This window comes from Anomaloglossus baeobatrachus, chromosome 1 (genome assembly GCF_048569485.1).
Source record: "Anomaloglossus baeobatrachus isolate aAnoBae1 chromosome 1, aAnoBae1.hap1, whole genome shotgun sequence".
Classification (NCBI taxonomy): Eukaryota; Metazoa; Chordata; class Amphibia; order Anura; family Aromobatidae; genus Anomaloglossus; species Anomaloglossus baeobatrachus.
The window spans coordinates 605,328,561-605,341,045 of NC_134353.1; the positions used below are offsets into that span (position 1 = coordinate 605,328,561).

A 12,485-nucleotide genomic window follows, 5' to 3' on the forward strand; every position below is an offset into this window, starting at 1 on the left:
CCCAATCACAGCAGCCGGTGGGCGTGTCTATACTGTGCAGTGAAATAAATAATTAAATAATTAAAAAAAACGGCGTGCGGTCCCCCCCAATTTTAAAACCAGCCAGATAAAGCCATACGGCTGAAGGCTGGTATTCTCAGGATGGGGAGCTCCACGTTATGGGGAGCCCCCCAGCCTAACAATATCAGTCAGCAGCCGCCCAGAATTGCCGCATACATTATATGCGACAGTTCTGGGACTGTACCCGGCTCTTCCCGATTTGCCCTGGTGCGTTGGCAAATCGGGGTAATAAGGAGTTATTGGCAGCCCATAGCTGCCAATAAGTCCTAGATTAATCATGTCAGGCATCTCCCCGAGATTCCTTCCATGATTAATCTGTAAATTACAGTAAATAAACACACACGCCCGAAAAAATCCTTTATTAGAAATAAAAAACACACACATATACCCTGGTTCACCACTTTAATCAGCCCCAAAAAGCCCTCCATGTCCGGCGTACTCCAGGATGCTCCAGCGTCGCTTCCAGCGCTGCTGCATGGAGGTGACCGGAGCTGCAGCAGACACAGCCGCTCCGGTCACCTCCACACAGCAAATGAAGACAGCCGCGCTATCGGCTGAGCTGTCAGTGAGGTTACCCGCTGTCACTGGATCCAGCGGTGGATGCAGCGGTGGCCGCGGGTAACCACAGTGACAGCTCAGCTGATCGCGCTACTCACCTCAGTTGCTGCGTGGAGGTGAGAGGAGCAGCGGTGAGTAGCGCGATCAGCTGAGCTGTCACTAAGGTTACCCGCGGCCACCGCTGGATCCAGTGACAGCGGGTAACCGTCCCTGTTACAACCCTGTTACAAGAGAGTCTAAGAAGATGAGATACAGTGGTCTGTCAGTTACTGAGCTCAATTCCCTCAATATCCGTTGATGAATGCCTTCTGTTCCGGGGGATTTGTCAATGTTTCATTTACTCAGACACAGGCGTACTTCTTCTTGTATTAAATTAGTTATATCAGAGGGAAATTTGATTTTTGCCTTGTTGAATGTTCCCTGGAACATTCAGTTCCTTGGTGAACACCGATGAAAAGTGCCTGTTTAATATCCCAGCCTTTTCTTAGTCCTCTATAATTATCCTGTTATAATTTTTTATGGGGCTGATACCATCCTTTTTTTGGCATTGATGTATTTATATATCATTACATATCATTATTTATATTATCAATATTATTATATCATCATTATATGTATTTATATATCATTATTATATATTGTTATATTGAGGGTTCAAGTGCTCACCAAGCATCTAAATAAATTCCTCCTGTGGTCTATTTTCTAAAAAGGGTTACTTGTGGGGGAACTCCACTGTTTTGGCACCTCAGGGGCTTTTGTAATGTGACAAGGCACCAGCAAACCATTCCAATCAAATCTGAACTCAAATATGACAGTCTTTCCCTTCACTAGTGTACGGGTCCCACTCCAAATAATAGAATGAACATTTTCTGAGGCCTTCCTCTATGTGTCTTTCAGGGTGTATTGGAGTACCTCTTTCTAATTTTTGGCAGGCCTTGCAAATAATGTAAAGGCTTTGCTAGTGTAGGAGTCCCACTCTTATTAGTGGGAATTACATTTTTCTGAGGCCTTATTCTATGTGTCTACCAGGGTGTATTGGAGTACTTCTTTCTATTTTTTGGCAGCCCTTGCATATAGTGAATAGGCTTTACTAGTAAAGGAGGAGTCCCACTCTTAATGATGGGAATAAACATTTTCTGATGCCTTACTCTATGTTTCCAGGGTGTATTGCAATCCCTTCTTTAAATTTTTGCTAGGCCATGCATTTAGTGCATAGGCTTATTAGTATAAGAATCACATTCTTTTTAAAATGGTCAAAAAATGTATTGTGAGGCCATCCTCTATGTGTCTGCCAGGATGTATTGCAGTTCCTCCTAGTTTTTTGCAACTCAACACAGGGTGCATTGAAGTGCCTCTTCCTTCTAAATTTTGACAGTTTGTTCATTGTCCGCATAGCCTTTGTGAGTTTCAGAGTCCCTCCTTCATAACTTAAACAGGATGTGTCAGACCATGTCACACACCACATCCCCAGATAAGGTAGTAAAATGTTAAAATGACATTTATCGGTGAATGTTTTTTTTCATTATTGAAAGCAATGAGAAAGTGCAAAAACGCTATGTATGAATATAGCCTTTGGGGGGAAGAAGGTGTTTTTTTTCTCTCTTTTTTAATTTGTCTTATATACAAGTCATTATAGAGGAAATAATGTTTCCTAACATTTTTTTCCCGTAAAATTGATTTTACCTCCGGGTTTTTGTATGTTTTATTGTCACGCCATAAAAATGGCTAAATACTCTCACATCCTTATTCCCAGCAGCAACCTGGGAGTCAGAGAAGCATCCAGACATCTTCCCCATACTTTTCCTATTCCATTTGAGTGCTGTTTTCATCCATTTCAGAGATTTTCCTGACCCCCCTAGACCTTCTGGGAGTGTCTGCTGGAAAAATGCTAGAGTTTCCCATTATCTTCCATTATAATCATTACTTGAGTTGAGTGTTTGACCTGCTTGATTCAAGTAACGAGCACATAAGCTCGTGAGCATTGTGGTGCTTGCTCATAATAATAATAATTTTATTCATTTATATAGCGCTATTAATTCCACAGCACTTTACATACATTGGCAACACTGTCCCCATTGGGGCTCACAATCTAGAGTCCCTATCAGTATGTCTTTGGAGTGTGGGAGGAAACCGGAGTACCCGGAAGAAACCCACGCAAACACAGGGAGAACATACAAACTCCTTGCAGATGGTGTCCTTGGTGGGATTTGAACCCAGGACCCCAGCGCTGCAAGACTGCAGTGCTAACCACTGAGCCACTGTGCCACCTCCTGGGAGTGTCTGCTGGAAAAATGCTTCCATGATGAGTTTCCCATTAACTTCCATTATAATCATTACTTGAGTTGAGTGTCTGACCTGCTTGATTCAAGTAACGAGCACATAAGCTCGTGAGCATTGTGGTGCTCGCTCATCACTAGTCATTAGGTGTGGCACATATCTCAGCACATCTCTTTAGCCACAAAAACGTCAGCATATACTGTATAGTATTTTTCCTAAAGCCCCTCTGTTGTTCCTATGGTGCATTGTTTATTTTGTTTTTAAGGTCTCTATCACTTCAGTGCAGGGTTCCCTTAAAGGATATCTGCCATTTTCCACTGTGAGATGTTCAACGGGATTGGTTTTCATGGCATTACTCTATTAGCTTTATTCACAGGGCATGCCAAACTACTCTACGAGTCACCCCCGAAAAGGAACAAACCTCAAAAGTCTAAAACAAGCTGCGTAACAAAACTTGTACACAGTAGCACAATATAACACAATATAGAAAGTTGTATAAAGGCTACTTTACATGCTGCGACATCGCTAGCGATCTCATTAGCGATGTGAAATTCTAGATCGCAAGTGCGATCTCTCGAGATCGCACATGCGTAAAATGAGCTATGTGCGATCTCAAAAGATCGCACTTGCGATCTAGAATTTCACATCGCTAATGAGATCGCTAGCGATGTCGCAGCATGTAAAGTAGCCTTAAGGCAACATTCCCACGATCAGAATCAGTTGAGTTTTTGATGCTGCAGTATTTTTGCACCATCTCCGCAACTTAGTTTACTTGTGTTTTTTATTGTGTTTTTGATGCTGCTTTTTTGTCTCTATTTGATGTGTCATCCATTAAATGAATTAAATAAAGCTGTTTTGTTTTGAAACTTCCTGGTATTGACATCATTAGGTGTGAATTGCATGCATTTTTAGTGGGTTTCCACCTCGTAAAAAAGAAGCACAGTGGACATGAGATTTCTATTAATCCCAGGGAAAAGAAAAAAATAGAGGCGCTTTCATAGTGCAGATCAGCAAGGCAGGGAATGAGTTGCTAGTGATTAATGGATAGGCAAACCTGGGCCAGTTGTGCATATTGAGGCACAACCCCGATGAAGGCATGGACGAGACTGCAGCACAATGCCGATCCCAAACCAGGGATGGAAGGTTGAGAGGAGAAGACAAAATTCCGGTGATGAATAGGCGTGTTACGATGTAGATCAATAAGAAAATATTTTATTCTAAAACAGCGTGTTTCAAAAGCAACCTGCTCTATTCCTCACGTGAACCTAAGGATAACAGCAGGTTGCTCTCGAAACACGTTGCTTCAGTATAGAATATTTTCTTGTTGATCCACATCGTGACAGCGCCTGTTCATGACCGGAATTTTGTCTTCTCCTCTCAACCTTCAATTAATCCCATTCACTTTGCTTGTACTGTAGAATTACAGTACACTGTATCGAAAATGCAAGTAACCCTAATCATTAGAACGTACCCTAACTATTGCCAGGGAAACCATGACACACCTGTATCACCGATGTCATTATTGTTGTCATTCACAGACATGCAAAATAATGTATAGTATTTCTGAAATTCTTGTATTACACATATGTACAGTAAAGATTACAATAATTTCCATTTATTCCCCTAGTATGTTTACTGTTGGTATAGACAAATCATGAAAAATTTTAAATGAATTCCTGTATTTTTTTATGTTCCCAAGGTCAGGAGACACACGGCAACCATAAAGGTCAAGGACCTTCAGCCTGAAAAACATAAAAAATAATTTCAACCAAAAATATTAAAAGCCATTTCAATCTAATTGACTTTCTGGAAAGCTAAGCATGGGACAGTCACTGTAAGCCTAGCTGCAGTGTATAGTGAACGGAGGAACCTCAAGTCAGGAATCAGATAGAAGACACATTTTAGACTATAGGTCCATTGACAATGCAAGATTATCATGCGCAAACATTCCTAGGAACACTTGTTCATGATACTCTTGCAGTCCAAACTGGCTGCTGGTCACCTAACCAATGAACAAAATGCTCGTTCGTTGGGTGAAATGATCATTTGTGCTGCACAAAAGATCATCGTTCTTGGTAGTATGTTTTGCTCTGTAAAGAGAACAATGACGGCTTATTTACACCGAATAATCTAATACCAATTGTTCAGTGGACATTATTGAGCATGGTCTGCCTGTGTACACAGGCTATTAAATGATTACCGATCAGCAAATTAGTTGCTGCTGTATGGTCATTTAGTGCCATCTGTCGGTTCATGTAAATATTTGATAGCCTTTGGCTGAATGATTGTTTGATCAACAGCCCCATTCCCCCAATGCACATGTCCACTTGGTTTGGTCAAGTGTACATGTGTTCTCCGAAGAATGGGCTGTAAGCCATTGCCAGACATCTCTGGAAGCAGATTTTTCTCCCCATACGACTGGAGTCACACTTGCATATGACCCGCACGATGATTGCATTGCACTGCCTGGGCTCTCTTGATAGGAATGGGTCAGCTGCATAGAAATACATGCAGGTGGCCCATTCCTGTTAGAAGAGCCAGCGGCCGGCCCAGGCAGTGTGATAGAATTATCACATGGGTCACACGCGAGTGTGTCTCCAGCCTAAGCAAAACAATATGGACGTTAAAATTCTTATCTCCAACAACATCTTATGAAGAGTGCGAAATATGCATTGCTTACATATTAATATAGGATCAAACTGGAAATCTGCATTACGTGGCTATGGAAAAAGTTGGCCAATAATGACGGTCTCCTTTAAGATAACTATACAATATAAGATTATTCCAACAAGTTTATGATATTATTACTGTACAAGTATTCATGTATGCAATGATTATATCTGATTAGCAGCTTGCCATATGGTAGTCCTTTGATATCTTCTAATCTCTTTTAAATATTGACTAATGTATACATCTAAAACTTTACTATGACTGGATGTGTCTAGCTTTCTTACATTTGTTACAGGTTGTATACATTGTCACATATGTGGACCTGTCCAACTTTTAAAGGGAAAGGGATGTTCAAATTTTCTACGACTTGCTCTACTGAAAACTTCAACTTAAATTGCGGAAAAACCACAACAAACCAAATGTTCAGCGGTGCTACAGTAGTAGTGTGACTTTCACATCTTCCCCAAACATCTCGTATTTGTAATATTTACTAGATACTGGTTGTTCCTTTCCCCTCTTAATATAAGCTATAACAATACCTTTTACAATTTTTGCAAAGCTTTTCAATGGCGTCTGCTGTAATATCTTTGCAGAAACTGAGCTTTAAGCATTCCAGGTTAGAATAGCTGTAGCTGGCAAGCAAGCATACCCTGCAAGAAATTAGCCCAACACATCAAATTGGCATACAACATTTCAAACAGTTTACATTTACATTTTTTTCAAACTTTTTATCTTTTTAGTTTGGACCTTTGTTTCATGTAGACCTATAAACATTGAACTGTCTGGTACTCCCATTGTAACTTTCTACAAAAATTAGTAACCACAGACTAAAGCCCGCTTTACACGCTACAATATATCTTACGAAAATCCGTTCATCGCATGCACGTCGTTCATTCCTCATGAATTGAACGTGAGGTTGTTCAATGTTCCCGAGGCAGCACACATCGCAGTGTGTGACACACCGGGAACGATGAACAGATCTTATCTGCGTCCCGCGGCTCCAGCCGGCTATGCGGAAGGAAAGAGGTGGGCGAGATGTTTACGTCCCACTCATCTCCGGCCCTCCGCTTCTATTGGAAGGCTGCCGCGTGACGTCGATGTAATGCCGAACGTCCCTCCCACTCCAGGAAGTGGACGTTCGCCGCCCACATCGAGGTCGTATGGACGGGTAAGGCTGCTTTCACACATCCGGTTTTTCCTGTGCGGCACAATCCGGCGCTTTGCAGAAAAATCGCAACCTTTTTTTTTGCCGCCGATTGCGATTTTTTGCATAGACTTACATTAGCCGATGCGGCGCGATTTGCAATGCATGCCTATGGATGGCGCATGCGGCGTCCTGCGGCAAACACTACATCCGGTCGCCGCATGCGGTTTTTTCCACTGCGCATGCTCAGTAGCCTGCCGCAAGCAGCAAAAACCGGACAAGCCGCATGTCAAAAACGTATGCAAAGAATGCGGTATTGTCGCCGCATCCGTTGCATAGGTTTTAGAGCCGGATTGGCCGGCTCTGCTAAAACTGGATGTGTGAAAGCAGCCTTAGTATGTGTGACGGGGGTTAATCGTTTGTGCGGCACGTTCAACAAATTGAACGTGCCGCACATACGATGGAGGCATTGCAAATCGTATACGATATCGTATGCGAAATTGCAACGTGTAAAGCTGGCTTTAGAAATTGGAGAAAATAGATTCAGCTTAAAAGGAACCTGTCAATTTGTACATTCAGGGCAATCTGTGGACATCATGGGGTAGAGAAGGAGAAGCTGACTAAATGATGAACCGGTTTACTGGAAGAGATTCAGTATAAATTGTAATTTATGCATTGAAACCTCTGGGTTGGATGTATATGTGTCCAGTGAGCAGTCCTGTTGGCAGCTATCTCTGCATGCACAGTCATACGGTAAATACTGTCAATCAAAATATTAGTGATCGCAATGACTAAAATACAAGATGTAATGACATTTGACCCACAAAAATGTGAATCAATCTGATAAGCTCATCCAGCTCATTAACATCTTGCTTGCCGCTCAGATACAATTTAAACATCACACGTTTCCTTTAAATAAAAATATAATGCTATAATACAGAGTTGTCCAACTAGCATATATATATATATATATATATATATATATATATATATATACACATATATATAGAATGCAAGTACATGCTTGGCCTACACTTCATCAAAACCACTATAGTCACCATACAACTACTGTATATTATCTTAGTATTAGAAGGTTATTCCCCATCAAAGCAGTTATTCCAGAGAATAGATAATCACCAAAGTATCTGTGTATGTTAAACACTGAAATTCTGATGCATTTCAGAGTAAATAATATTTTAAAGAAAAACCTGACAGCTGATACATGCTGCCCAAACTGTGTTTCGTAGAATAACATACTTTTAATAATCGAACGGCAAACTATTCAGACAGGCAGGTCCCCGGTGACTCTTCCCCTCTCCCCTGCCCTGGATTGACAGGTCTCTGTGTATATGCACCTGTAGACAAAAACATATCAATCTACGACAGCTGGAGGGGAGAAGCTGCCAACTAGTCTCAGAGTCAAACATACCTGGCTGAAAACATACAGCCAGTACCTGACAAATGCCCATGGATTGGGAAAATGTACGAAATGTCAGGTTCTCTTTAAAAGCCAGGCAGGGACTTTGCAGCTCCGGTGACTAGTCCAGGAGGCTGGTCTCCATTCCTCTCCCCTTTACTAACAGGTTTCTATGTGTGTATGTGACGCCCTGACAAAATCAGGTAGTCACAGAAAGAGTTAATTCCCCCTGGCAGCTACACAATCCCCACATAGATGTACACCAGCCAATCAGGCTCTACTCACCCCCTCCCCAGGAAAAAGGGAGGGGGCGAAAGGAGCTAAGGAAGGAGAGAGAGGAGTCAGGTTTCAGTCGTGCTGCAGTCAGTGAACAAGCTGACAGGGGAAGCTTGGAGCTCCCCGGAGAAGGTGGAGGTTGGAGCCCTGGACTACCGGACTAGGTGGCAGTGAGGGCCACAGGTGACGGAGATCAGGTAGCGGGGATCCTGAGGCAACTGGGACAGGGTTGTAGTCCGCCAGTGCCGGGAAAGGGACCCGATCCGGAGGCCGTTCAAACGGACTAGTCCAGACAAGAAAGAGACATACAGAGAGTGTGGAAAGAAGGGCCCTGGCTGTACATCTGGGTGTGGGACCCGAAGACACCCGCCAAAGGTGACCGGCCATTTGGCAAGTTGGTTGACAAAACAGACTGTGTGTTTACTGACCCTCCACATCAATACAGCCTCATCCAACACCAGGACAACCGAACTGTGAGTTTCCTGCTCTCTGCAATCCCTGCCAGCACCACAACTCCCCCTGGGCCCCGAGGCATCCATCCCTACCCACGGAGGGATAACAACATCTAGCTGCCAGCCCAACGCTTCCGGGAGTCCCCTCAACAGCAGCAGTGGTACCCCATTTACCACATACCGTGGGTGGCGTCACGTACAAACTTTCCAAAATCCCATACACCATAACCTCCTTTTCAACTGAAGTGACTGCGAGACCCCCAGGTCCGGAGTCCCTCGAGCCACCCACAGAAGGACCAGATCCGAGTAGCTCGGCTGCTGAGAGCGGGGCGATACATGTATATAGGGAGAAAGCTGTCAATCAAGAACAGCAGGGCAGCAAAAAGCTGCAGGGGACCTTCCTCTTTGACTAGTCATCCATTCAACAATATTTCAGAGTGAATGAAACTTCATGGCTGAAATAATGGAGCCATACCATTGGTTTAGCAGCATTTATCAACTGTCAGGTTCTCTTTAAGTCTATCTAAAGCCCCCTTCACACGTCCGTGTCTCCGGTACGTGTTTGGTCCGTTTCCTCACGTACCGGAGACACGGGCACACGTAGACCCATTAATATCAATGGGTCTGCGCTTACGTGCGTGTTATTCTATGGACCGTGTGTACATATGGAGCATACGTGTGCCCGTGTGCTCCACACGTAGACATGTCCGTTTTTCTCCGTCATCACGGGTGTCACACAACCCGCACATGGACCACACGGATGTGATCCGTGTGACACGCACCGGAGAAAACACACGTGTTTGGAAAAAAATAAAAAATTCTATACTCACCTTTTCCAGCACTGCGGTCACTTGCTTCCAACTGCCGCTCATTATGCTCATTGCATATTCACTCCACTGCGGGCTGGAAGCTGCAGCAGTGGTGAGTCGGCAGGGCCGGAGACGGAAGATCAGCACCATGGAGAACAACACCGAGGACAGGTGAGCACGGACAACACACATTGTGCCATAAAAACGGCTCATGGAGGGCAATAAGCACCTTTGACACGTCCGTGAAAAACGTGCGTGATCTTCACGGACGTGTAAAGGAGGCCTAAAGCAGTGTAAAGGTACAATTAGGTCCATATACATCTGATTTCTAATACCACAGCAGCTCATGTTAAATATCGCTATTAATCCAATATTGTTATATATTCTGTTATGTAAATTGCTCTGTTTAGCCATATTTTTGTGTAATGGGCTTCAAGAGCTGCACTGGTAATGTCTAATACCATAGTAACGACAGTCTGTGGACTGAGAAGACGCAATGTAAAATGTAATTTGTATATATATAGTACAGCGTACTCGGTAAAAGTGCTCCCCTCTGTATTATTTCTACCATGTAGGAGGGAGCCAAAAGACATCTGTTGCCATAGAAGCTCTTTGACTGCCCAAAAGCCCAGTATTCTGCCGTTCATAAAAGAAAATTGAAAAGATTCTGAACAGCACTTAGGTTCCTTTCTTATTTCTGTATTTTAATTAGTCCTCTCTAAACAAGAGCTTCTTCATTATGCTGCTCTGTTATCCCAGCATATACTGACGTACATCTTCTGTGTATACAGGCAAGAAATGAGCATTCTTCCAGGGAATGCTCGGGTCCAGTGCTAATAAGCAGCAAAACATACTTTGTGATTAAAGGGAAGCATCAGAAAATGACCAATTTCTTAAATCATATTTTTCTGTTACATGTTTTTAACAGACTGGCTTGCAAAGTCTCCATAAGGAGAATAGTGTTCCCCCGTGGTCCCCACAAAGCTTCTCATGAGCCAGATCAGACACCCCATACTTTGCACTGACGAGGGGCAAGCACCCCGAAACACCGTGTCTGCAAATTGGGATTCTGATCTGGCATACAGTTAGGTCCAGAAATATTTGGACAGTGACACAAGTTTTGTTATTTTAGCTGTTTACAAAAACATGTTCAGAAATACAATTATATATATAATATGGGCTGAAAGTGCACACTCCCAGCTGCAATATGAGAGTTTTCACATCCAAATCGGAGAAAGGGTTTAGGAATCATAGCTCTGTAATGCATAGCCTCCTCTTTTTCAAGGGACCAAAAGTAATTGGACAAGGGACTCTAAGGGCTGCAATTAACTCTGAAGGCGTCTCCCTCGTTAACCTGTAATCAATGAAGTAGTTAAAAGGTCTGGGGTTGATTACAGGTGTGTGGTTTTGCATTTGGAAGCTGTTGCTGTGACCAGACAACATGCGGTCTAAGGAACTCTCAATTGAGGTGAAGCAGAACATCCTGAGGCTGAAAAAAAAGAAAAAATCCATCAGAGAGATAGCAGACATGCTTGGAGTAGCAAAAGCAACAGTCGGGTACATTCTGAGAAAAAAGGAATTGACTGGTGAGCTTGGGAACTCAAAAAGGCCTGGGCGTCCACGGATGACAACAGTGGTGGATGATCGCCGCATACTTTCTTTGGTGAAGAAGAACCCGTTCACAACATCAACTAAAGTCCAGAACACTCTCAGTGAAGTAGGTGTATCTGTCTCTAAGTCAACAGTAAAGAGAAGACTCCATGAAAGTAAATACAAAGGGTTCACATCTAGATGCAAACCATTCATCAATTCCAAAAATAGACAGGCCAGAGTTAAATTTGCTGAAAAACACCTCATGAAGCCAGCTCAGTTCTGGAAAAGTATTCTATGGACAGATGAGACAAAGATCAACCTGTACCAGAATGATGGGAAGAAAAAAGTTTGGAGAAGAAAGGGAACGGCACATGATCCAAGGCACACCACATCCTCTGTAAAACATGGTGGAGGCAACGTGATGGCATGGGCATGCATGGCTTTCAATTGCACTGGGTCACTTGTGTTTATTGATGACATAACAGCAGACAAGAGTAGCCGGATGAATTCTGAAGTGTACCGGGATATACTTTCAGCCCAGATTCAGCCAAATGCCACAAAGTTGATCGGACGGCGCTTCATAGTACAGATGGACAATGACCCCAAGCATACAGCCAAAGCTACCCAGGAATTCAGGAGGGCAAAAAAGTGGAACATTCTGCAATTGCCAAGTCAATCACCAGATCTTAACCCAATTGAGCATGCATTTCACTTGCTCAAATCCAGACTTAAGACGGAAAGACCCACAAACAAGCAAGACCTGAAGGCTGCGGCTGTAAAGGCCTGGCAAAGCATTAAGAAGGAGGAAACCCAGCGTTTGGTGATGTCCATGGGTTCCAGACTTAAGGCAGTGATTGCCTCCAAAGGATTCGCAACAAAATATTGAAAATAAAAATATTTTGTTTGGGTTTGGTTTATTTGTCCAATTACTTTTGACCTCCTAAAATGTGGAGTGTTTGTAAAGAAATGTGTACAATTCCTACAGTTTCTATCAGATATTTTTGTTCAAACCTTCAAATTAAACGTTACAATCTGCACTTGAATTCTGTTGTAGAGGTTTCATTTCAAATCCAGTGTGGTGGCATGCAGAGCCCAACTCGCGAAAATTGTGTCACTGTCCAAATATTTCTGGACCTAACTGTATATATCCTAAGTTATATGTAAAGGATGGTAAAAATCCACATTTAACTTTTAGGATCGCTACTTCCAATAGGTGGTGCTGCACTAGA

General features: G+C 43.0%; 1 protein-coding gene across 1 annotated transcript in view; it reads right to left on the bottom strand.

Moving 5' to 3' along the window:
• Positions 1-4,300: 4,300 nt before the first annotated feature.
• The window catches only part of LOC142296579 (uncharacterized), a 152,242-nt gene continuing 144,057 nt past the window's right edge, over positions 4,301-12,485 (bottom strand). Inside the window, exons 14-15 of the mRNA XM_075340358.1 lie at positions 6,105-6,215; positions 4,301-4,637 (exon numbers count right to left, since the gene is read on the bottom strand). Coding sequence (XP_075196473.1) covers positions 4,511-4,637; positions 6,105-6,215 — 238 coding nt within the window. The 3' untranslated portion in view covers positions 4,301-4,510. The remainder of the gene's footprint in view (positions 4,638-6,104; positions 6,216-12,485) is intronic.